Source organism: Oryza glaberrima, chromosome 6, assembly GCF_000147395.1.
Source record: "Oryza glaberrima chromosome 6, OglaRS2, whole genome shotgun sequence".
In the NCBI taxonomy this organism is placed as follows: Eukaryota; Viridiplantae; Streptophyta; class Magnoliopsida; order Poales; family Poaceae; genus Oryza; species Oryza glaberrima.
The window spans coordinates 29209923-29233635 of NC_068331.1; the positions used below are offsets into that span (position 1 = coordinate 29209923).

General features: G+C 41.7%; 4 protein-coding genes across 5 annotated transcripts; 1 reads left to right on the forward strand and 3 right to left on the reverse strand.

Moving 5' to 3' along the window:
* Positions 1-740: 740 nt before the first annotated feature.
* Positions 741-8509, reverse strand: LOC127777102 (uncharacterized). Its single transcript, XM_052303611.1, has 18 exons — positions 7823-8509; positions 7414-7485; positions 7101-7305; positions 6939-7023; positions 6677-6826; positions 6512-6593; positions 6363-6422; positions 6128-6180; positions 5887-6053; positions 5235-5445; positions 4355-4412; positions 4166-4222; positions 3847-4089; positions 3358-3422; positions 3204-3260; positions 3022-3115; positions 1261-1401; positions 741-1165 (listed from the first exon to the last, which is right to left on the reverse strand). Exons 1-18 carry the CDS (start codon positions 8372-8374, stop codon positions 1079-1081), a joined length of 2439 nt encoding a protein of 812 aa, XP_052159571.1. The 5' UTR covers positions 8375-8509; the 3' UTR covers positions 741-1078.
* A 160-nt stretch (positions 8510-8669) lies between these two features.
* On the reverse strand, positions 8670-15285 carry LOC127777101 (ABC transporter G family member 28-like). Of its 2 annotated transcripts, none has more exons than XM_052303608.1 (13): positions 13605-15285; positions 13430-13506; positions 13017-13289; positions 12628-12691; positions 12396-12542; positions 12189-12223; positions 11836-11909; positions 10893-11743; positions 10497-10793; positions 9933-10409; positions 9690-9838; positions 9259-9548; positions 8670-9162 (listed from the first exon to the last, which is right to left on the reverse strand). In XM_052303608.1, the coding sequence occupies exons 1-13, from the start codon at positions 13829-13831 to the stop codon at positions 8884-8886; spliced, it is 3240 nt and encodes a 1079-aa protein (XP_052159568.1). In that variant the 5' UTR covers positions 13832-15285; the 3' UTR covers positions 8670-8883. The 2 variants fall into 2 exon arrangements, with proteins under 2 accessions (XP_052159568.1, XP_052159570.1); XM_052303610.1 differs by having other exon boundaries at positions 8993-9162; positions 9254-9548.
* Positions 15286-18042: 2757 nt separating this feature from the next.
* Positions 18043-18743, reverse strand: LOC127777103 (uncharacterized). Its single transcript, XM_052303612.1, has 2 exons — positions 18310-18743; positions 18043-18210 (listed from the first exon to the last, which is right to left on the reverse strand). Exons 1-2 carry the CDS (start codon positions 18687-18689, stop codon positions 18096-18098), a joined length of 495 nt encoding a protein of 164 aa, XP_052159572.1. The 5' UTR covers positions 18690-18743; the 3' UTR covers positions 18043-18095.
* Positions 18744-20510: 1767 nt separating this feature from the next.
* Positions 20511-23326, forward strand: LOC127777944 (tetraspanin-18-like). Its single transcript, XM_052304565.1, has 6 exons — positions 20511-20819; positions 20918-21017; positions 21129-21209; positions 21285-21389; positions 21493-21687; positions 22778-23326. The coding sequence occupies exons 1-6, from the start codon at positions 20638-20640 to the stop codon at positions 22841-22843; spliced, it is 729 nt and encodes a 242-aa protein (XP_052160525.1). The 5' UTR covers positions 20511-20637; the 3' UTR covers positions 22844-23326.
* Positions 23327-23713: the final 387 nt, after the last annotated feature.

A 23713-nucleotide genomic window follows, 5' to 3' on the forward strand; every position in this document is an offset into this window, starting at 1 on the left:
AAAGTTTATATATGTAGAAAAATTTTGATGTGATGGAAAAGTTAGAAGTTCGAAGAAAAAGTTTAGAACTAGACTCGGCCTTGGCTTGGATTGACCATGCCCTTACAAAGTATAGATAGGACATGACGTCAGGTCAAGAGCATAGGCCCAACTAAGGTGAAGTACTGGAGGCACGGCACTGGCGTGGCAAGCTGGACCTCAGAAGTTAGAAGCCTTAGCATTTCTCTTATACTCTCTTCATTTCATATTATAACCTCCTTTCATATTATAAGTCGTTTGGCTTTTTTCTTAGTCGAACTTCTAAGTTTGACCAAATTTATAGAAAAATATAGTAGTTTTTTTAACACAAAAGAAACATATTATAAGAGAATATTCAACATTAGATTTAATAAAACTAATTTGATATTTTTAAATATTGCTAATTTTTTTAAGTTTGACTAGGAAAAAAGTCAAATGACTTATAATATTATAAAATGAAGGGAGTATTTATTATAAGCTAAGGTGGAGTAATCATCTTGTTACTGATTAAAAATATAATTTATGGGTAAAACTTCTGTACAAGCATTCTTAGCTTAAAAAAACAAATGATAAAAATAAACTACAATAAAAAATACCCCAAAATCAATTTAAAATTAAAATTTAGAATTCAAAATTTCGCTAATGGTCCGATGGGGTTGTAGAGCAACAGTGGCAGGAGAACATCAGAATCCGACGGAAAAGCATCACAATAGGCAGGGAAGTATGCAAAACAACAGATTTATCCACAAAACAAGTACCAACTGCATGAAGTATGATGAATAGCTAGCTAGACTAACCACACACTCACACGACATCAGGCAACTCCTGCCGCAAATGTAAAAAAACAAATAAACAAGAAAACACATCCTCCCGATATTCTTTTCCACCACTGACAAATAAAAAATATCAAAAAGGGACGCACCCATTAATTTTCACAGAAGGGATTTTTTATCTTAGGGTTCCCGTCCCGTCCCGTCCCTATCTTCACCACGCTTCATATCAGGGTGGCAAGGACCTGCCTCAACGCTCCCTGCACATTCCAATGCATATATTCACAGAGCTAGCCATCCAATTTTGGGACCAGCTTGTGCAGGGTTGATGTTCCCTGGAACACGGTTGTTCGCCCACCCTTGAGGTACTCACGCAGCTGCAGTGCACAACACAAAATTTGTCAGTGCAACCTCCCAATTGATACACACGCCTCGCACGTCACGGTGACAGTCTATGAAAACGTTTTTCAACCTCGTCTTGGGTTATCTTCACGAATCCAAACCGCTGTGTCCAGATAGACTCCGCTTCATCTGCAGCTGGCAGCACAAAATGTTTCACCTTCAGAGATGCCAACAATCGTTCTATGCAGCCAAACAGCGCTTGGAAATACCCCTGTTCAGTTCAGCGACATCAAGGGAGAAAGAATCATCAATACAACCAAAAAAGAAGTCAATTCAAGCGCAAACAAAAGGGTGCAACTTTAAGGAAGCCATAATAGCACTTCAACATGTTTTACTAATTAGCATATTCTCCATGTTCTCGTGAATGCACACAGGCTAGGGCAGTGAAATCACAAAGCTAAGGTTTTGTGAAACTTGCTTGTTAATATGTCTGCCATGCTCTCGTGAATGCAAACAGGCTAGGGCCATGAAAAAGCTATTTAGGGTTCCTTTGAAAAGCAAGATTTAAAAGACGGAGAAATAGGGAAAACACAGGATTTCGATAGGAATGCAGGTACAAAACAGAGGATTGCAAAATATAGGAATGGTCGTTTGATTAGGCCACGAGAAAACACATAGGAATTAGATGAGAGAGAGACTCAGAGAAATTTTTTCAAGAAGTTGAAACTCCTGCTAAGTTTCCTCCAAAATCTTCATGCAATTGACATTCCACAGGAATTTCATAGGATTTGAAAAGTTCCAATCCTTTGTATCAAAGGGCCAAATAGGAAAATTTTCTATAGTATTTGAATCCTATGAAATTCCTCCATAGATCCTTTCATTCAAAGGAGCCCCTAGTTCACGAGCTTGACTCGCCGAGGATTCAAACTGGGCTCAAGCTGAATGCTGAGCTCGCGTTCCTACTAGCGGAGCTTGATAGCTCAGCAAGCCTCAGCCTTTGGTCCTTCCCTCTCATTAAAATTTTCCATTCCAAAGCAGGGTTCAAAATTTCCGAAATTTCGGGTCCATCGGACCCCCCCCCTCCCCTCAATACGAAATTATTTCGCCCGAAATTTGTTGGAATTTTTCAATTTTTTCGTGAATTTAGCAAATTTACTTCAAAATTGACCAGTTTTTTTTTCAAAGAATCAAATTATTTCGGACTGCAGTTTTGGACATTTCGGTCCTATCGGTGCCTCCCGATAGGAATAGCAAAACTGAAATTTTGAACCCTGGTCAAGAGCACCATGCTAGTCCAATGGACCAGCCATCCAACAACTTCCCAACAAAAGCAGCATGTCATGTGTGGCATAGTGTGTGCCTGGGTCAATGCATTGTTGCTCATTATTTTTCCCCATGAAAGCCGGGTGTGCAGTGCATGGCATGGTAAGTTTAGGAGCTCATTTTGTTTTCAGCAGGCAAGCTAGAGCCTAGATGGGTAAGCTCACTTGAGCAGTTGAGCTCGGCTCATTGACAATCCTAACACAGGCTATGTTTTCTTTTCTATTTTCTCATTTGCTATCATGTACTCTTTATTTAAATAATAGAAATGCCAAATTAGGATGAAGGGATGGGAGCTAAGGGATGCACCGATGGAGTAAAAAAATCTAATAGCACTGAAATATGTGTAAAAGGAAAGGGTGTAGATGCGTCCACTATAACATCCGAAGTATGTGTATGCACTGATCTAAAGTGATAATTCGTTCAGGCTCCATGCACTAGCTTCAAAATCAAATTTGCACTTCTTTGGTGCCACATAGTACATAGGTAAGAAATACTACCACTTGATTGATAATATATACCCACATATCTCATAATCTCAGTTCTCAAATAAAAACAGATACGAACTTACCAAGCCTTGACTATCTCTACTTGTAGCAACCAAGGGTAGCTCCGCAATTTCACTACCCATAACACGGAAAAGACCCGCAGATACTACAGTGTTGCTGCATCAACAGAACTTAAATTATAGATGTGCAACCAATTGATAGACAATGCCATTTATTTTTTTATAAAAAGGTACTAGAAGTTTACCCAACAGTTAATACAGCACAATGCATTCCTGTGTAATCTTGATCCCTTACACTCCTCCTGGAAATAGAAGCATATAACTTTTGTTTTTTTATTATGTCTAAAACTTTTGTCTTCAGCATTATACATAAATGAGGTAGACAGTAGTCCATCATACCCGTAAACCATGGCTGGAATAAGGTCTCGCCCAGTAGCAATTTGGATAATGGGATCAAATGATTCCTGCAGAAGTGCCAAGTGGAACAGTAGATTAGGTAATTAGCTGCTGTGGATAAAAGGAGAAGTGCCTTGGTTCAGACACACACACATCGTAATTTCGACTCTTACTTTCCATGCTTGACATCTGAATATAGATATAATAAGCAGAATTTGTAATTATTGTTCGTTTTATGTGTCAAAATACCAAACAGGTTGGAAATTGCAACCGATACTAATAATGTCATACCAAACATACGTCACTATCCCTACTTCTAGGTCAGTTGCAAGGTTATGAATTAAAAATACACATGCCATCCTTTTGATAAGTTGATGTACTCTTTGCAACACCCTACCCATAGTTTACTAAAAATTGTACAAATGAAAAAACAACTATAGGACAACACAATCACTAAGTGCTTATCACCCAGTATCAAGCCATGGAACTCACATGGAAAATTGCAACTGCTTTGGAGAGAACCAATTTACTGTCTGCTGAACTTTTGTCCTTCAAAACCCTCCATCTAACATCAAGATCTCCATCTTTATTTAGAGCTTTCTGTTCATATTTCCTCTTTATAATTTCTACATCTACAGAAGAAATAGGCTCTGCTCCACGGCTAAGTAAGTCCTTCAGTGTCTCGCTGATCCTAACGCAGTCTGCAGTACAATACCATGCTCCCTCAGGCAAGGCCTGCAACAGCCCACATTAATATCGATCTTGGTTTATGCTGAAAACTTATTGATATATATCAGGCAAGGAATATCACCGTCAAATCAGCCATATTGTGTTCCTTCAGGCAACCAATATGGAATTCCCTCCCACACTGGACAAATAACAATGTATGATTGGAACAGCTCAAAAGCATCATGATAACACGATACAAATGAATCATGAAAAACAACATCAATATCAGAATTCACACTGGTGAGTATGATATATGAGATTGCAAACATACTTGGTCACAGAGCAGCACAGTTCTCGCACTGAATTTCTTTTTGCTGAAATCATGGAGCCTGCACAAAAAAAAGGACAAACTCCATATATTATGGACAAGAAAGAAAAGTCACATTGGAGAAATAAATCCCAATTAACAGCGTAGAGAAATTACAAAGCAGTATCCTAGGCAGTCAGATTGACACTCAGAATGCAATGAAAACAAATAAGTCTGATTTGGTATGTGCAACGAGTGTTCACAGTCCTCTTTTGTAGCAGTACTTAACAATCAGTCGAGAAATGAGCACCAAAATGTGAACTGGACAACTTCCCATAACCGGAAACAGAGGAATCATTCTGATCTGACCAATTCTAAGATATCAAGAATCAGCAAGAAACTTGGTAGGGGATAGAATCAGAGAGGGGGTAGAAGAACAGGAGAGGAATCAGGATTTCATTTCATTTTCTTTATGTTCTATCAGTTGCTACAAACTTCCCTCTGATACCCTCCAAATACACTGGCAGATTTGGCTCACTGGTCTAGTACTGCCAGCTCATCATCATAATCTGGCCTACTTCGACTTAATACACTCTGCTTGTCCATGAATCCTGACATACTATTCAATTTGAATGTTTGCACTGCTGAGCATTCACCATACAGATCAATGAAGAAGCGTCCAATGAAGTGGAAATAAGAAAAGAAAAGAAACATTTGGATATTGAGCTTCCCTAGCTCCAGAAGTCATATATGCTATAGGCAAAGTTATCTGGTAACAACTTGCCGAATTTCATATGTTGGCAGAGGATAATTTATATGGAAAATGGACAGAACGTATACTGCATAAAAAGGACAAACATGCATAATATTGCTGACTGAATAGAAGACCAATGGATGAACTTACCTGCACAGTGCACAGCCACCAAATCCAGTCACTGGTGTTGTGGCAATGCGTATGGACCTTGTAAATATTTGTTCCATTGGATCAATTCCGTCAATCCTCCCAGCAGCTATTGCATTGTGGTTATATGCCAAAGAACTTTCTCTCTGTTGTCTATTCTCACAATACCGACAACACCAAGTTCCCCTTGGGATAGTAGTAAAGCCAACACACTCTGCAACATAAAGGCATGCGCGGTAATGAGAACCTGGCCTAGGCAATATTATACAGTGTCATTGAAAAGGATGTATGACGTATAATTTCTAATAAACACCAGATAGCAAAAATAACAACTTTATGGATTCCAAATATGATGGTAAGGAACAGCGGAACATGAATTATAAAATCAGTATCATAAAAACGACCAAATGATAAATCCAAGAAGAATCACTATGTACAATTTAGATTTTAGACCTAAAAACAGAGTGTTGCAGCTCAACTGTAAGGATGGGCATCGTCACACCTGATTTAAGATTAGAAACATCAAGATGTAGTAAATCCATGTGCTCCTACTGCTAACATATATCTGGATGACCACATGTCCAGAAAGACTGGAAGGTAGCTTTGACCAGGCACAAAAGCAACTCGTCATACTGGTTAGGCATAATTCCATTACCTCTGTGAAAAGCTCTTGGGCAGGAATCACAAAGGAGAAGCTCCCCACCATCTGAACAAATGCTGCACAAGTCATCACTTTGTCTGTTTGACATATTTCGACCTTTTGAAAGTGAAACTGACAGTTCATGTAATGAAACACCATTTGACATATATATGTTGTGGTACCTGCAGTAGTGTTAGCAAAAAGAGTGAGAGTTTGGAAGGTGCCCCAACAAAATACATTACAAGAATAAACTCACGGTTTGCGTCGAGCAGCACGGCCAGCATGGGCTTCAAACTGCGAAGGGCTAACCTGTTCATCATGCACAATTGTATAAAACGTGTTTAGATTAAGTATAGATATTTTTCATGTCTGATTACAGATATGTATTAACATAGAAACAAAAGGTCTAGGATGATGTCCATGTTGAGTTGTTTTCAGGTTCATCCATTAGAAAAACATGTATGTACCCAATGAAAAAGAATATAATTTACCACTGTGTTGCAGCAATGGCAGTAGATTCCAAATTCCTTTATGTAGCCATCCAACAACCTCTAGAAAGTTGCCAGTGCCAGTGTTAATAAGGAAACAACAATCATACTGGATGAAAAGTGAAGTTTATAATAGAAAACAGGATAATAACCTTTCCACCAACATAGTAGCCAACATCGGTACCCTCTGGCAGAACACCACTCATGAAAGCCAACTTATGCAATCCCTTATCCCTGTATTGTTATAAAACAGCCAAAACAGGGATGAATAAAATGTGAGAAACAAAACTAAATCATTCATTATCTATAACACCTACTTTCTTGTAATCCTTCCTGTGCTAGTAGTCTTCACTCCTGGGAATGCATTCTTGGATCCCCTAGCAGATGAATTGCAATACTTTGAACCTGGGGATTCATTCTTGGATCTCCTAGCAGAGGAAGTAGGATTCCGGCCAATCTTTGATGTCCTAAACAACAATATAACAAGGGATCACCAGTGTGGGGAGACCATAGCAACATCAGGAATAGAGCTCCAAATTTTCTGTCGCTGGCAAAATGTGGAACTGTGACAAAGCTTACCTGGTACTGTTTTGAGATCCCTTGGACTCAAGACATGAATCACATAACAAAGCAAATTTCCCAGTGCGAAGGGTAGCGAATGAACCTGAAAGATTAGACATTTAGTAAAAGTTGGGAGTGTGAAATGGAAGAGCACTTGATGCAAACAAGAGGACAGCTCACTTTTGCAAGTTTGGCATCTGAATGTCCTCTTCTTAGGAGCTGGGCCAATCGCATTCTGTATTGCAGATTGCAGCATGTCTAAGGTAGCATCAGAACACGCCCTCAATATATCATGCAGATTGTTTCCATTTTCTAGGAAAATGTAGTCGGAGGGGTGCTTTTTAGTACTCCCAGCATGCACCTCGAAATAATAAGGGGAAACAACCTGCAAGTCATGGTAGATTTATTGGTTGCAATTTGAATAGATGGCATAGATAAGTGTTGCAATGTAGTATAATAAGGTAATAATGCAGGATGGAGGGAGGGGGCTCACGGTTCGTCCTTTGCAGGAGGAACAAGAGCACAGTATGCCGACACGTTTAATGACTCCACGAAGCACTGCTCGCTGAAAAAGAAGAGGAGCAAATTAATGGCTGCAAACAAGCTCCCAATGCTCTAATAAATTCAGGAGCCAGTTGAAACAGTGGCCTCGTTTTGGTAACGTAGAGCCAGCTTGGTGTTTTGGGGATAAAAATTGACAGATAGTATTGCTACAAGAAGTTAAAAGCGAAGTAGGGGAATATAGTAATAAAATGAGTGTATGTATGTAGAGGTTTGGATTTCCAGAGTTGTACGTATTTGTATTTATAGTACTAGACTAGATAGTAGAAATGCAGTATAGAAATGAAAAGAAATGATTTAAGCAAGAGATGAAGTGAAATGAGGAAACGGTAGAGTAGCACCTTGCCTTTCCTCATGATGTACTTGACGGGGTGGCCCTCGAGCAAGCCAGTGGCGAGCAGGTCCTTGAGGTTCCTGGGGATCCTAGTGAAGGAAATCTTCTTGGACATCTTGAGCTCCATCTTGGAGGTGGAGGTGGAGGCAGAAGGTGAAGAGGAGGAGGAGTTGCTAGTCCGAGACGACAAGAGTGACCTGGTGAAGCGGCGGGGTTGAAGCTGAAGCTTGGGGTGGTGGTGGAGAAGGGGGGCGGAGGGGTTGAGGAGCATGGAGCGAGTGATCCGCCTGGGCGAGGTGTGGGGATCGGGGTCGGGGGTGTGAGCGCGGAGGGCGAGAACGGGGGGATCCGATTCCGGCGTGCAGGGGGGGCGGCGCGGGCGCTTGGAGTTGGGGGTGGCAGATGCGGAGGATGAAGAGCGCGTGCGGCCGAGGGTGGAAGAGAGGGCGGCCTGGGAGGCGATGGCGAAGGCGAACTCGCGCTTGAGGCCGGTGCGGACGCCGGAGCGCAGGACGAACTTGTCCTCCGCCGCCGCCGCCGCCGCCGCCGCCGCCGCCATGGAGATCTGATCTGATCTGGAAGGTAGAAGCTAGCAGCTACCCCCAAATTGGGAAGGGAAATTGCATCGACCGCCGGCGGGCGTTGAGTTGAAATTCCGGAAGAAGAAGAAGAAGAAGAAACGGAAGAGGATGGATGATGACTGACTGACAGCTTGGCGCTTTCGCTTACTTACAGTAGTAGTACATCTGTCTTCTGTGTCTGTCTACTGTGAACACGCGAGACGCACGTGCGCGTCCAAGTTCATGGGCCATCCCATCCGCGCCGGGCGGCCCAATATCAGTCCTACTACTACTTAAATGGGCCATTCCTTTCCTTTTTTTTTTTGTCAACTCGTAAGATCTTACATAGGATAGGATCGATCTACTAGCTTAGCTAGTAGGATACACAAGTACAGTACATGCTCCCAGGTGCTGCTGCTAGCTAGCTAGAGAGTAGAGAGTAGTACTAGAGAGAGTATAATAGATGGAGATAGATGTACAGTAGAGGAGACAGGCAGGCAGGCAGGCATCAGTGCTTCTGGAAGATGACCATGCAGAAGAAGGCGACGCAGCGGAAGAGGACACCGTTGGCGGCGAGGACGAGAATGCAGAGGAACCTGTCGTTGATGTCGTAGCCGCTCTTGAGGAGGGAGCCGCATCGCGTTATGAGCCACACGCCCGAGTACCTCTGCGCATTCGCGATCACGAACCCTTCCAGCGCCCACTTGGTGTAGCACAGGTTCGCGAAGAAGGTGTCCTTCTGCTGCGTTGCTATCAGAGTCAGCACTACCGGAAGCAGCGCTGACCACTGATCCATCCCCATCATTTTAATTGCTTAATCAATTAATCATTCATCATCCATCATATATACTACGTACTAATTCAACAGTACGTACTACCTTACCAGCTGTGCCGATCCTGGCTGGAAGAATATCGCAAATGTGTAGCCGATCCCTGTCACGCAGTACACCAGCGCCACAAGAACTACGTAGTTCTCCCATATCGACGACCTTGGGTTGTTGAAGAAGTAGAACATGGACAGGTAAACGATCGGCTTGATGATCGTGTTGAAGTGATCTATTGTGTCTTTCGACATGAAGTACGCCAACGAGCTCATTCCAGATGCTCTCTCCCTCCAGTAGTGTATCTTCTCCAGAGAGAATGATCTCAGCGCTCCAATCTTGCACAGCAGAGCTGCAATTAATATATCCCACGCTTATTACCTTATTTTTACTACTTACTTATTTTCTCATTACGTATTATATAAACATTATTTCTCTGAAAATAATTCATGGATAAAAAAGACTCCTTTCCAGGATGGGCTGAGAAACTTACAGACGGCAATGACAGTGTATGTGTAACCGAGTGCTCCAAACGTCTCGTCGCTCACTTTAGCTAATGTCCCTAGACATATACCAGCAAGGCCCAGGATCAGATAGTCAACGCCTTGTATTCTAGCTTCACGGAGCCTTTGCTTGCCACACCTGAACAGAATGAAGAAAACAAGAGTAATGCTTATATATACATATTTAAGAATGGCAGTGATATATAGTAAGAAAAAATACTCCATTCTTTTACCTCCCCAGGTAGTATTTGTACTGCCTGAGAATGCCAGGAGTGCATCGATTAGATAAGTTTTGAGAAGATTTGTTGTAATCATACTCATCCTTCTTCTGCCCAACTATGTCCTTGACATTGCCCCACACTTCACCAGCAATAGACTGCCCAGTGTCACCGCCAGGGGTAAGATCCCCTCCTCCCCTAAACGACGATTCTGCATCAGAACCACTCTGCAGCATATCCCGTGGAACTTCATACCCATTGTGCAGCATCCATCGCAGAGGGAGATCTTTGGCATTAACTGCAACATTTGCGTTTGGCTTCACAATTCCCTCCAAGATGTCTATGTAGTAGTCTGGCGGGTTCACACGATCTGGGACAACAATCCCCAATCCTGAAAAGTATTCCTCCACTTTCTTCACAGGTCCATGGTAAACCGTCAAGCCACCTTTCGCGAGAAGTATCAAATCATCAAACATCTTATACAATGTATAGCTGCAAAAGAAAATAAACTCACAGCATAAAGTTGCATGAGTGAGTGGTGCATATAAAGTTGTGGAGAAAAAGAGCAAACAACCTTACCTGGGTTGATGAACCACCATAGAGATGTTCACACCTTCAAGAGCTTCCCGCCGTAGTGCACGAAGTAAAAGCAGAGACGAAGAGCTGTCCAAACCAGACGTTGGCTCATCTAAAATCAACACAGAGGGTTCCATGACCATTTCTAGCCCAACATTTACTCGTTTACGCTGGCCACCAGAGATGCCACGCTGTTCGACAGTTCCAACCAAAGAATCACGAACTGCTTGCAGTCCCAAAGCCTCGATAACTCTTTCCACAACAAGAACCTTGTCAGCTTTTGACATGTCAGCGGAAAGCCTGTGCAAGATAAAATATATTCATCAGTCCAAGTTCCCTAGCCACTAGTGAATCCATCACAGGATCTATTGAAATATACTACTACTATAAAAATAGTACCTGCATCGTGCATTAAACCACAGATTCTCCTGAACAGTCAAGTTCCCATGGACAATGTCATCTTGTGGGACAAAGCCAATGATTTTCTTGTACGCACGGATGGGTTCCATTTTCCCATTGATAAGTACCATACCTGTTGTCTCGCATCCAGTTGCCTTACCTGCAATTGCACTCAAGAATGTGGTCTTCCCTGCACCTGATGGGCCCATCACAGCAGCTACCCGACCAGGCATAAGCTTTCCGGTCACAGACCTTAACAGTTTTTTCTTACTCCCCTTTAAGGTTAGAGTAAGGTCTTTGAAAGCAATCTCAATTCTAGGTCTTGTCCTGATATCTTCATCGGTGGCCATAGATATCACACCTGAAAAGGTCAGATTTTTATTCTGCTGTTCCATTGCCTTTTCCTTCTCAATCTGTCCATATGCATACTTGAAAATTTGGCTCTGAGTGTGTGCATGCCTCCCTTTAGTTTTCTTTTTTTCTCCTATTTCCACATTGAAGCCTTCTCCTTTTTCCGGGTTCTCTTCAAGCGAGCGCATCATGTCAGTAAGATTACTCTTCTTTTCTCCTGATCCTTTCGATGGCTCCACATCAGTTTCAACCGCTCCTTTGGATGGCTCGTGTGTCCTAAGAGTTTTCTTGCGCGAGAATGTGCGGGACAGCGATGACTGCAGCCCAACGGCGTGCTTCTTGGCAACATCTTTAGCTGATTTCCACCTTTCACGGGCCATGGCAGTCTCTTTTGCGTGTCTTGCTGCAGCCTCCCTAGATTTTGCTTGCTTTTTCTCTCGGTTGGTCAGAAGTTGCCCTGAGAAGTTGTAAATGATCAACAGTACTAAACTCAAGGCACCCTACAGAGTCGTAAAAGAGCAGAGTAAGCTCAACTCCATAGCTAGATTGGAACAATCATAGTACTATTGAGCACACTACAGTTGTACTTTACCACAAGCAATGCACCAAATATTGTAATGTCCTGATTTACAGAGTTTGGTTTACAGCTGCCCTTGTGGAAGCATTCTGCAGTTAAGAAAATAAAGCAACTACTCTCAGAAGCTGGCAATTTCAAGAAGCAGGTAACACCCAGGAGATGTATACCAAAAAAAACAGTGAAGTATGTGGTTACATTTATTTATTTTTGCCGGGTCGGCTGAAGGAAAGGCCGATCAAATTTCATTAAGATGGGGAGTATGTACAAATTTATTGTATTAGATATGTGTCATTCCGATTCACACACATACATTGTCACATGGTTAAAGTAGAGAAGTAGCCATTGGGTCTGGCATATATATAACTTACTGGTTTGGGAAGTTGATCCCTTCCTGCAATAGAAACTGCAAAGGTGCATGCAACATAAATCTGTCAGTATTTGGCGAGGACATAAATCTTAAAATGCTTCCTATCACCTAAAGCAACTAAAAAATTAGTAGCATATGTAATAGCATGAGAACCATTCTATAGGAGGTTGGTCAGTTTACAATTGAAGCATTTGTTAGATAGGATTACCCACTACTACAAGAGAGTTTCTTTATAGTGCTTGGACAGTAGAAGCCGGCTGGGCAGAAAACATCATCGGTGCTAACAACATCTGCCCATCTATCAGCACCACCACAAGTATGATTCGGCTTCCCAGGAGGTGGCTGATAGTTGTATCTGCACCAAGTATTTAATATTGGTAAAACAATCCAGAGTCTTTCCACATACTGGAGAGTGGAGAGAAATGCAAGTATGTACTTACGGGTCACAGATCCCGGTGGTTTTGTTTAAGGTAGATTCTGGACAGTATGCTCCCAAAGGGCAAGCTGCATGCATAGTGGATGTAGCTAATCAGAATGTTTGTATACTGCAAGAAGTAAATCTTGAAATTAAGTCTCAACTCCAAAAAATAACAAGCCAGAGAAGGTCTCCCTTGAAGATCTTATGTGTGTGTGTATAGAGAGAGGACCATATTTGTGTTATTTGCAGTAAGGTATTGTGCTATCTACCTCATGTACTCATTATGTATATATGTAGATAGCCGTTGATCAATTAATTAATACTCTTGGTATTACATACATGTACGCAATTTTTTTAATTGACAGGATATGATGATGCATGGATGATAGAGTAGACTAGTAGAATGCGTACGTATCATGCATGTGAGGCCGTGAGGGCAGAAGAATCCAGCACAGCAGCCTCGGCAATCAAGTGTTCTGGAAGGGAAGTTAACGGCATCCTGCAAGTTGATATTCTGGTCCGGGCCTGCACTGCATGCCCAGCCAGCCTCACAGCCATCCATCCATGATGTGAGGTTGCAGTTCTTGTTGGGCCTCACGTAGTTCTTTCTTCCATTGCTGTCGAGGAAGCTTTCAAAGTAGAACTTCATCTCAGCGGCGGTGCACACACGCTGCGGTACGTCTCCTGTTGACCGATCGATCGAATATATATATTAATCGAGAAATTAATAATCAATGGAGTATAATATATAATACTCATCTCAATATATAAGACGGAGGGAGGGAAGGAGGAATATAATAATGGATTGAAATGAAGTACCGTACCATCGGTGGCCTGCATGCAGTTGGAGAGGAAGGTGGGATCAGTGGAGAAATTGAAGGCGATATTCCACTCGTCGTCCCTGTAATGTATGTATGTATGTAGAGAAGAAAGAAAAGAAAAACAATTGGAAGATACATGGAGATGGGAGCGGGTAAATGAATGAATGATCGTACGTACGTGTCCTTGATGCAGTAGTGGAACTCCTTGCCCATCTGCTGAGCAAATGCGTCGGTGAGGTTCTTGAGGCGGTCGTTCATGGCATTGGCGACGAGGGGGTTCCCAGCGGTGATGGAGGCGAGGTCTCCTTTGGTCTGCGCGGCGAGGGAGCGCCGGAGGATATCGATGGCCGCGGCGGGGGCGGCCAAGAGGAGAAAGGAGAGGAGCAGGACGGCCGCCATGCCCATGCCGATCGATAAGCTAGCTGCAGGCAGCACGGAGATGGCGATGGCGATAGCATTGGAAGAGGAGGAGGAGGAGGAGGAGGAGGAGCATGTGCATGCTGACCCATGTCGTCGGAGCGACGAATGCAGGTTCTCGCTGTGGCTGTGGCGAGACTTGCGCGCCGACACTTGCGGCCACCCGGCCGCCGGCCGCCCCCCAATTTCCCCCTCCTCACTCAAACGCCCACGTGCACAGGGAAACACTTTTAATCACCAAGAGACATCCACCCATTTGTTGCATGTCAACTAAATGGGTATGAAAAAAATTCAAAAAATTTGGCAAGATAGATTCATATGTAATATATCACCCCACAAACATGCAAGTTCAAATTCGACTTCTACAAGTTGTAACAAAAATAACAAATCAAACTCTGATTAGTATACGTATATTCATAGTTATAACAATCATAGTTAAATTTGTTATTTTTGTTACAACTTATAAAAGTTGAATTTTAAGTTGTATGTGTTAACACCAAAATTTGGTAAGCCAGAAGTCACCATCGGCCTAGAGTCAGTGTTAGCTTCAGAGTCCTGGGATCGGCCGATGAGAGTTATCAAGTCGCCAGTTGTCGGATTCTTACTATATTCGGTTAAGGAAATTAATCTACTAAAGGAAGCTTATCCAGAAGTGACTGAGTTTAAGGAGGATGCGGCATGACGAGTTATCTATTAATTAGGAATAGTTTGTTAGTTTCCTTTTATCTTTAGGAATCTGTGTTTAGTGTCCTATAAGGACTTTATGTTTTCCTTTTATCTTTAGGAAAGTTTCTTTCTTTCCTACAAGGACTAGTATCTCCCTATGAGTATAAATATGTACACCCATGGTCATTGTAATCAATCCCTCGATCAATAGTTTTACTTATCATCCGGCGAAATTTGGCACCTGACGCGGGGCTGCATCGGTTCAGTTCAATCTCTAGCAAAGGGGTAAGTCCTATGTTCCGCCGGCCCTAGTGAATCTATCAGTTACGTTGGTGTTGTTCAAGGCTGCATCGCTTCGATCTCTTTGATCGCTCTGATTTGGTTGATATATTTGCCTACCTGATATCTCAATTCTATCTCTAATTGCATTGTGTTTAGAGACACATCGGTTTAGTTGGGACTGTCTCGGTTAGGTCTGATCTTCTATCTTAGCCGATATATCTCTACCATCACAATGTTGTTCTAAATAGATTTGTTATCCATCACATTAAACAGATCTATCGGCTCATCGAGTATTAGATTATCATATACAATCTCGTGCTGCATCGGTTAGATTCGACCTACTAGATTATTGTTGATAATATAAGTCTTGTTAAGCCGATAGATTCATGCTAGTGTTTTATCAGGGTGCTAGCCGATAAGTTATCTGGACGTTGCATCAGCTTATAAGGATTACATACAAGTTGGGTTTAGCCGATTGGAACAAAGGTTTCACTGTTTTATCTAATCTTGTGAATTTTATGACATCAGACCTCCAACCGATGTATGCTTTAACCTTCGGATCAGTACTTGTTCTATTATATCATATTGCTAGCCGATCGGTTTATACTGGATTATATTATTATTATTTATCATCATCAGTCGATCGCCTTTATATCATTATCTACATTGGACATATAGCCGATTGCTCAAAACCCTATCGACATCGGCTGGTATCGGCATCGGCTGGAATCACACCATCGGCTTGTCAGCCGATCGGCTATTTGATCTACTGTTTATATATCATATCTTGTCAGTTGCAGGATCAAACTGACTGGCACGCCTGCATGTCACCAACCTTTGGACCTGCACTGGAGCTAAGCAGATCTCCTAGGCCAGTGTGTGTTTTTCGCGTCAACACATGTTTGTGTAGTGATATATTATATATCAATGTATCTTGTAATTTTTTTGAAATTTTTTTATGATCATTTAGTTGACATGCACTAAATGAGTGGACATCCACTTGAGTGATTAGAATCCACCTCGCACATGCACACGCTTCTCATCTCATCTCATCTGGCCAAGGCTGGGCCTTCATGGGCCTTACCTTTTTTTATAAAAGTCCACATTGGATCCCTCGACTATGAGCCAGTCATTTTCATTCGCAATCCTCAACCGCAAAACCGGTACAAATCGAGCCCCTCAACAATATTCACTGTTTGGTCTGTCTCAATTAACCTAGCGTCTATGTGGCGTGTTGACTTCATCTTTGTCCTATGTATTGTGTACGTGGCAGTACTATAATAAAAATAAAAACAACAATAGGACCCACATGTCTCTGGTTGTCCAGTTAGAAAAAAAAATCTTAAATATATATGTTGGTCCCACATATCAGTGGATGTCCGGTCAAAGGTAAAATAATGAGTAAATTTTACAAAATTATACGTGCTTTGACAAAACTATCACAAAACTACATATTTAAGAAGGTGTATCACAAAATACAGATTTAGAACCAAATTTATCAAAAAAAAACTATAGATTTAAGGTGGAAGATCACCAAACTACAAATTTAGTAATAAAATTATCACACCAGTTCATGTTTTGCATCATGTTAAATACAAAACTACACATTTATCACTCTAACATAACAGTAGTGGTAGGGATTTAAGCTCTAGAATATGTAGTTTTGTGATAACTCTAGTATTCAATATATAGTTTTGTGATAGTTGGCCTTAAATATGTACTTTTGTGATAAATCTTGTGTTAAATCTGTAGTTTTGTTATATAGCGACTTAAATCTGTAGTTTTATGATAATTTAATCAAAATTACTGTAGTTTTGTGAAATTTACTCTAAAATAATTCTAATGGAACTCACATGTCATCACCCCTCTCTCCCCTCTTCTCCCATTCTCCCCATTTTCTATCTAGTAGCTCCAGTCGCAAGGACTCCACCCCACGCTTGCGCACTTGTGTCGCACGGCGATCTTGGCACGCAACGGTGGGTATGGGAACAACATCGTCCGTATACCAGCAGTAAGAGGCGGTGAACAACAACAACCTTGACATGGTGGCAACATGGAGGGCCCAACGGTGATCAGGCTTCCACTTCAACGAAGTGTGAGCCATCGTATGTGAAGGGGTTCTCGTAGATCCATGAGTGGGCGATCAACAGCCACCTTTGCCCCACCTCCATGCTGAGTTTGCCGTCAACAACGCCATCTGGACGATGGCCAACTACTAAGCCTATAGCATCCCAAGCTCTTGGAAGCATCTCATCGTCGAGATCAATGAAGTGCTAAGGACGTGATGATAGTGACCATGTCTAAGCTCCTAAAAGCAACTCACTAAGGCGTGCAACGTCCGCACCAATAGCTCAACTGCCTCACATGCGCTAGTGTGTGCTAGGCAGGAGTTCCTCAAGAACGGTGGCGCCAATAAATAAGTTCTTGGGTGCCCCATCGAGAGCCAGGGGTGGGAGGAGCTCGTCGGTCCGTAGGAGAAGAGGGAAAGAGATGGGTAAGAAAGGTTTTTTTGCATGTGAGTGATATGTGGGTGCCATAAATTCTTTTAATTTTTAAGGTTGAATTATCACCGATATGTGGAGCAAACTATATTTTTCCCCTGACTATAATTGCGCGTAAGAGTCACGTCGGATAAAGACAAAGTCAATGTGCTAGTATGCACCACATCAGTTAGAAACAAATGTCAATACTATCAAGGGACTCTTGTACTGGTTTTAAAAGTGAGAGGATGCTACGTACCCAGTTTTGTGCTAGTGATGCGAATTAAACTTGACTCATAATTGAGGAAAATGGACTATTTTTCTCCCTTTTTAGCCGATATCAAGAACTCTTATTGTATAATCCATGACCAATGCAATTTTGGAATCACACATTCTATTCCATTATCTAAAGAACTAAAATAATCCTACTTAATTTGAGGCATATGCTTGGATCACAAATGTTTGTTTGTTTGGCAGTGAAGAAATAGATAATTAAAGATTCTTGTGATATATGCGGAGACGATTAAATTATAGGAATGTATCGTTGGGCATCTTGTTTATACATTTTATTCTGAAGACAAATATGCATGTGAAATGAATTTGATATATCTAAAGCTGCATGAATTACCTAGAAAACTTCAGCTGACTGTATATATACGATAAACATACAAAGGGAGTAGATGTAATACTAATTCTTGTGTGTATATGGTGTCTGGTGATTCAATTCATGGGCGGCCTTGTGGGAAAAACACTTAATTTGTGAAGTGAGTATTAAAAAACAAACTCTTGGAGGCAGAGGCTATATTGATGGAAACGTAATAAGATTACAGAGTAGTAGTAGTGGGTGATGATGCCTTAGGGATTGCGCCGGAGCCGCCGCAGGTAGTGCAGGAGCGAGTGGAGGAGCAGCGGTTGCAGTAGGTCCACTTGGTGGGCAGCCTGCAATGCAAAGGCATATATAGCAACTTGAGAGAAAGAAATTGTAGTGCTACTCTACTACTACTAGGGAGTAGGGAGAAATTGTGAGTAGTACCGTACCCGGAAGTGTATCTGGTGGCCATGTTCTTGGCCGCCTTCCGGGCCCTGCTGGCCGCCTCCTCCGGCAGCTGCTTGAACACGAACCCTTCCCCTTTGCACCGCGGGCACAGCCCCGTCCCGCCGCACTCCGAGCACTCCTCCTCCTCCTCTTCCTCTTCTCGTCGTGCTCCTTCCGCCGCCCTGCCCACTAGCAAGCTGGCTGCGACTCCCACCAACCCCGCGGCGGCCACGCACGCTGCGGCCGTCTCCGGGAGGGCAGCCAGCCGACGGCGTCCTAGTAGTAATGGGTGAGCTGCGGCCAGCGCCGCCGATGGCTTGGGTACTTGTTGGAGGAGGAGGAAGCATTTGCCTGGAAAAGGAGCAGCTGCCATGCCTCCCATGCCTCTCCACTCTCCACTCCACGCGTTACCAGCATTATCTCTCTCCTTTTTATTATTTCCCCTCACTCACATTTGGGCTTTGGCACCCAGCTGACTGATCAGCTTAAAAAAAAAGACCGTACGTTACAATAGATGAAGGCTATTTTAATATTTTTAATGGTATGTGGTTTAGTTAAGTTAAAATTCACTGTGAGAATTCGCTTGGATATATATTTTTTTTAGAAAATCATGAGTTACAATTAGGAGTCTAATCATGTCCAGTTAGTATGCGAGTTTTTTTAAAAAAGATTTCTTATACAACTCTTTTTGTGTTTCCAAAAAAAATAAACTTAAAAACCGACTCAATACGGATCTATAATTTCAAAAGCGAATGAACTTAAAAATCGACTTATACACGGATGACGTACCAAAACACCGGCAAAAACATCTTCAATTTTTATAATAACTATAAAAGAAAATGCCTATGAGTTGCAACGGGTGAATGCTATTTTAATCTTATTATTGTTATACGGTTTAGCTAGGATAAAATTCAATTTGGGAATTCGCTTGGATATTTTTTTTAGAAAATCATGAGCTGCAATTAGGAGTCCGACTTTCATCTCAAGTTAGCATGTAAATTTTTCTAAAGAGATTTCTTATCCAACTCCTTTTGTATTTCCAAAAGTAAACGATCCTAGAATCCGACTCAAACACGGAACTATATTTCCAAAGCAAACGAACTTAAAAACCGAGTAAAATCGGTTGACGTACCAAAATACCGGCAAAAACATCTTCAATTTTTATAATAGTATATAATAAAAGAGATTTGGTCCATGATTCTAAAAAAATACGGTTTCAAACAAAAAAAATACTTTTCTCTCATAACCATTCATGTCACTTTTTTTTCAGGTATTTGGTCCATGTTTCTAAAAAAATACGGTTTCAAACAAAAAAAATGCTTTTCTCTCATAACCATTTATTTTGTCTCAAAATATAAGTTCAAATTTTCTCCCAAATATAGCGGTTTATTACTTATGACTCTTATCACTGAACAATACCATACTCATTTCAAAAAGATAACCAAGTACTACTATTTTACTCCTCTTCTTAATACTCGTGTTAAAGACTAAAACGTGTTATATGTTGAAATGGAGAAACTGTATTTATTAAACTACTTAATTAGTCCCCCGTATATATATAATCAAGTGGATAATTCATGACAATAATTAACCCTATCATATTTAATTTTCCATAATGACTATCCCTGCAATACTTTTATGGCATGACATGGTCCGATAAATATTTAATTTTTACTTTTGGCTGGCGACAAGCCGACAAGGCTAATAGCTCTGGTCAAACCATTTGGATCACGTATTCAATAAAAAAAACATTTGGATTGCAGGTAGTGATTTAGTAGTACATTTTATTTCTACAAGCAACATTATACAATTAAAAACAAAGAGGTGCAGTTTTCAGTCACTTGAAAAAACGTACGTTTGGATTTCACATTAAAAACTAGATGGGCCATCGACGCTAAGGCTATGAAAGTAATTATAGATCTAATCCTACTATTAAGTGAAGCGCTAAACTGTAATCTTAAAGCCAAAGTACATGGTGTTGTGGTAGAGGCCTACTTTTGATTATCGTTTTTTTGATGATTCATTTATAAAATAAGGAAGTTTTCTCAATGTGTCTGGAGGATACGAATCATGTACTATATTTGAGGGAGCCAATATGGACTTAATCCTACAACAACTAGAAAGAAGGGCTAGGAATAGGATTGGGGTGCCAGCGCGGCAGCAGCAAACCTGTGTCTCTGTCTCTCTCCTGGCGTTGGCTTGGCTCTAACTCCAACAAGGCTCAATCAAGGCTGGCCTCGTCGTCCTCCTCTCCTCCCCCTCCTCCTGTCTCAACAGAAAACCCAAGCAAGTCGTCGCCGCCGCCGCCGCCGCCGCCGCAATCGTGGGTGATGGGTCGTGCTCGTCGGAGCGCCGGTGGCGGCCTCCACTGCTGCCTGGCCTTCCTCTTCAAGTTCCTCGCCTTCCTCCAGGCCTTCGCCGCTGTCTCCGCCCTACTCTACGCCGCATGGATCCTCTCCCGTTGGGCGCGCCACCACCATCTCCACCTCCAAGACCTACTCCCCGACCTCTGGTACCTACTTAGTTCCCCTCCCGCACATCACATCACATCGATCGCCCCTCCCTTGGTTGGTTATTAACTCCTCTCCTTGAGTTGCTCGCCCACCCCAGGTTCGTCTGCGCCCTCATGGCTGCCGGCCTCTTCTACTGCCTGCTTCTCCTCGCCGGATGCGTTGCTGCCGAGATCAACAGCCCCTGCTTCCTCTGCTTCGTACTTGCCTCTGCTTCTCTCTCTCTCTCTCTCTTCAAATATCCATCTATCTATACATTGCTTACCTAAATCCCTATATACTAGTAATAACTCATTCTCTCTCTCTCTTAGTACACCATCTTGGCTGTCGTTATGATGCTCCTCGAAGCTGCTCTCGCCGCTGATTTATTCTTTAACAAACACTGGATCCAGGTAATTTCCTTTCCTTTCCAACAACTCATCAATCATACATAGAACACCAACAACTCATCAACTTATATCGCTCAGGATTTGCCATATGACCGCACTGGAGAACTCGATAATCTACTTTCCTTCATCCAAACTAATCTCGACCTCTGCAAGTGGGCTGCTCTTGCTATTGTTGCTACACAGGTAACTAACATAATCATCTTTTCCTAGTATCAATTCCATTTATTTACTCCACTCCTTCCGTTTATTTTACCCTCACAAAATCCACCCTCATTTCTTTACACAGGCACTTTCACTTCTCCTGGCAACCATCTTACGATCCATGCTTTCTACCCCGAGTGCCGACTATGACAGTGATGAAGATTTTGTGGTCATAAGGAGGCCACTTCTGGTTGCCCAAGGTGCTCCCGCTTATCTTCCTACCACCGCCGATACTAGAGGTTTCCATCCAGACCTATGGAGCTCAAGAATGAGACACAAGGTGACAACTCTTTACACTCCAATGCCTATGTACATTTCTAATTTCAACTTTATCGCTTAAACTAACTAGTATGCCTCTCTGGTTACTAAAAACCACTGGTACAAGAATCAAATCTACGCCTTATATTTCTCCAACATTATTGTTCTCCATAGCAGACTCGTATGTAGTGCCTGCAAGCATAACTTCTATTGTTGGGTTTTAAATCTGCAAGATTATTTCTGTGATACTTGTATATATCCTTGCTGTCTTGGTATCTTCTAGCTATGGGATTTTTTTACATTATTATAAAATGCATAGCTTCTGTTGTATGTATGTTAAAAGAGTCCTTTGTCTAAAGGTACTTGATTAGGAACAGAGTGGTTTAGATTTTATCAATTTCTCATCATATCAATGTCTGCCTCTAGTCTAAAAGCTTCTCCTTTTTCCTTTCATCTACTGTCATTGTCTGCTACTTTACTAGCCATGAGTAACGCGAGATCTAGAACATAAATTTATTGTAGCACCATATTTCCTGTATCTCTAGGGGAGCATTAGTCCATTGACATCTATTAGCTATGCAAGCAATTTGAAGACAGTGCTTAAGTAGTAAGTAATCTGTTTACAGATCTTAGATTCAATATTAGCTTCAGGGCCATCTGATGAGAAGTTATGAGAGGATGGTTACATAGCCTTTGATATTCATAGATATCATATTGAGGGCATCAAATTCTGAGCTCTGTCCATGTGCCATTGTTGTTGTACAGTCAAATTAGTTGTTGCAAACTGCGGCCTCAGATGCAGAAGCAGTTAACTGGCATATATTTTTTTACCAGTAGTCAGTCTTGCTGCAGCTTCTCAACTATGTACAATCCACCTGTTCTATTGCTAACTACGCAGCTCAAAATCACAGGGTTCCATAACAATAATTTACTGTTGCATTGAAAGTTATGCTGAAACTTCATTACAATCTTTAGCATTATGCATGACATGGTAAATAACCTGGCATTCCAATAGACTTGTATTTTCTGTTGGATGATACCAACTGAACAGTAATCTTTCTTTGTAATAACTGCGATGTATTTGTAAATAATTTACATTTTCTTTTGGCCAGTATGGATTGAACTCAAGCAACTACACCTACAACACACTGGATCCAAATGCACCACCACCTCAGTAAGCAGCGTGTGACTGATGATGATGTTAGAGATGATGAAGAAGCATGCCTTTGTCCCAAACACCTAGTATATACAAACACCATTTCTTCTAATATTGTACTATCATTGTTTGCATGGTTAGTAATTTTTCATTTTATGCCCTCTGGATTGTACATAGTTGCATATTTCATTGCATTTTAGTACTTTCATCAGTTGATATCTGCACATTTGTGTTTATGTGGGTGGTACATGTTGGAGCTCTGCATCTGCACAAGTGTATTTGTGCATGAGGGTGCAACATTGTTTAATAGTTGGGAGTATCTCTTCTTTCTACAAGATAAGCTGTTCAGTGGTCAGTGTAAAGGGGGATCATATATGCGAGATTCAGGCCTGGTACTCCAGCTCGTAGCTTTGAATTTGTCACATCTAGTGATTGTATACATATATAGCTTGGGGGCTGATCTTGCCATCAAATTCTATTGAAGTTATCAGCTCTTTTTTTTCAATATTGAACTAATGTGTTAATAGAGGATAAATCAAGTCTATATGGACTCACGAACTTGGGAGCCAGTTTATGCTTTGGGGTTGCAGAGGTTTGAAGAATGCGAAAGGGCATGTAGCCTAGTGGTTGTAGTAACCTGAATACAAATTTCTATACGAGCGAATTTCAGATTGGGTTGTTTGTGAGGCTAATTTTCTAATTAAATGGCTGTATATATCTGGTTGGATGTAGAGGCCAGGTAAAAAAATACCCTTCTCAAAAAAAAAAAGTTTCAAGAATTGTTGCGGTGCCGAGACTAGAAACCATTTGGACTATTGTTTTACACGGGTGCGTATATACCGACCTAGAAACTAATTACATGATAAAAACTTGTCATGTTGCAGTCGAATGC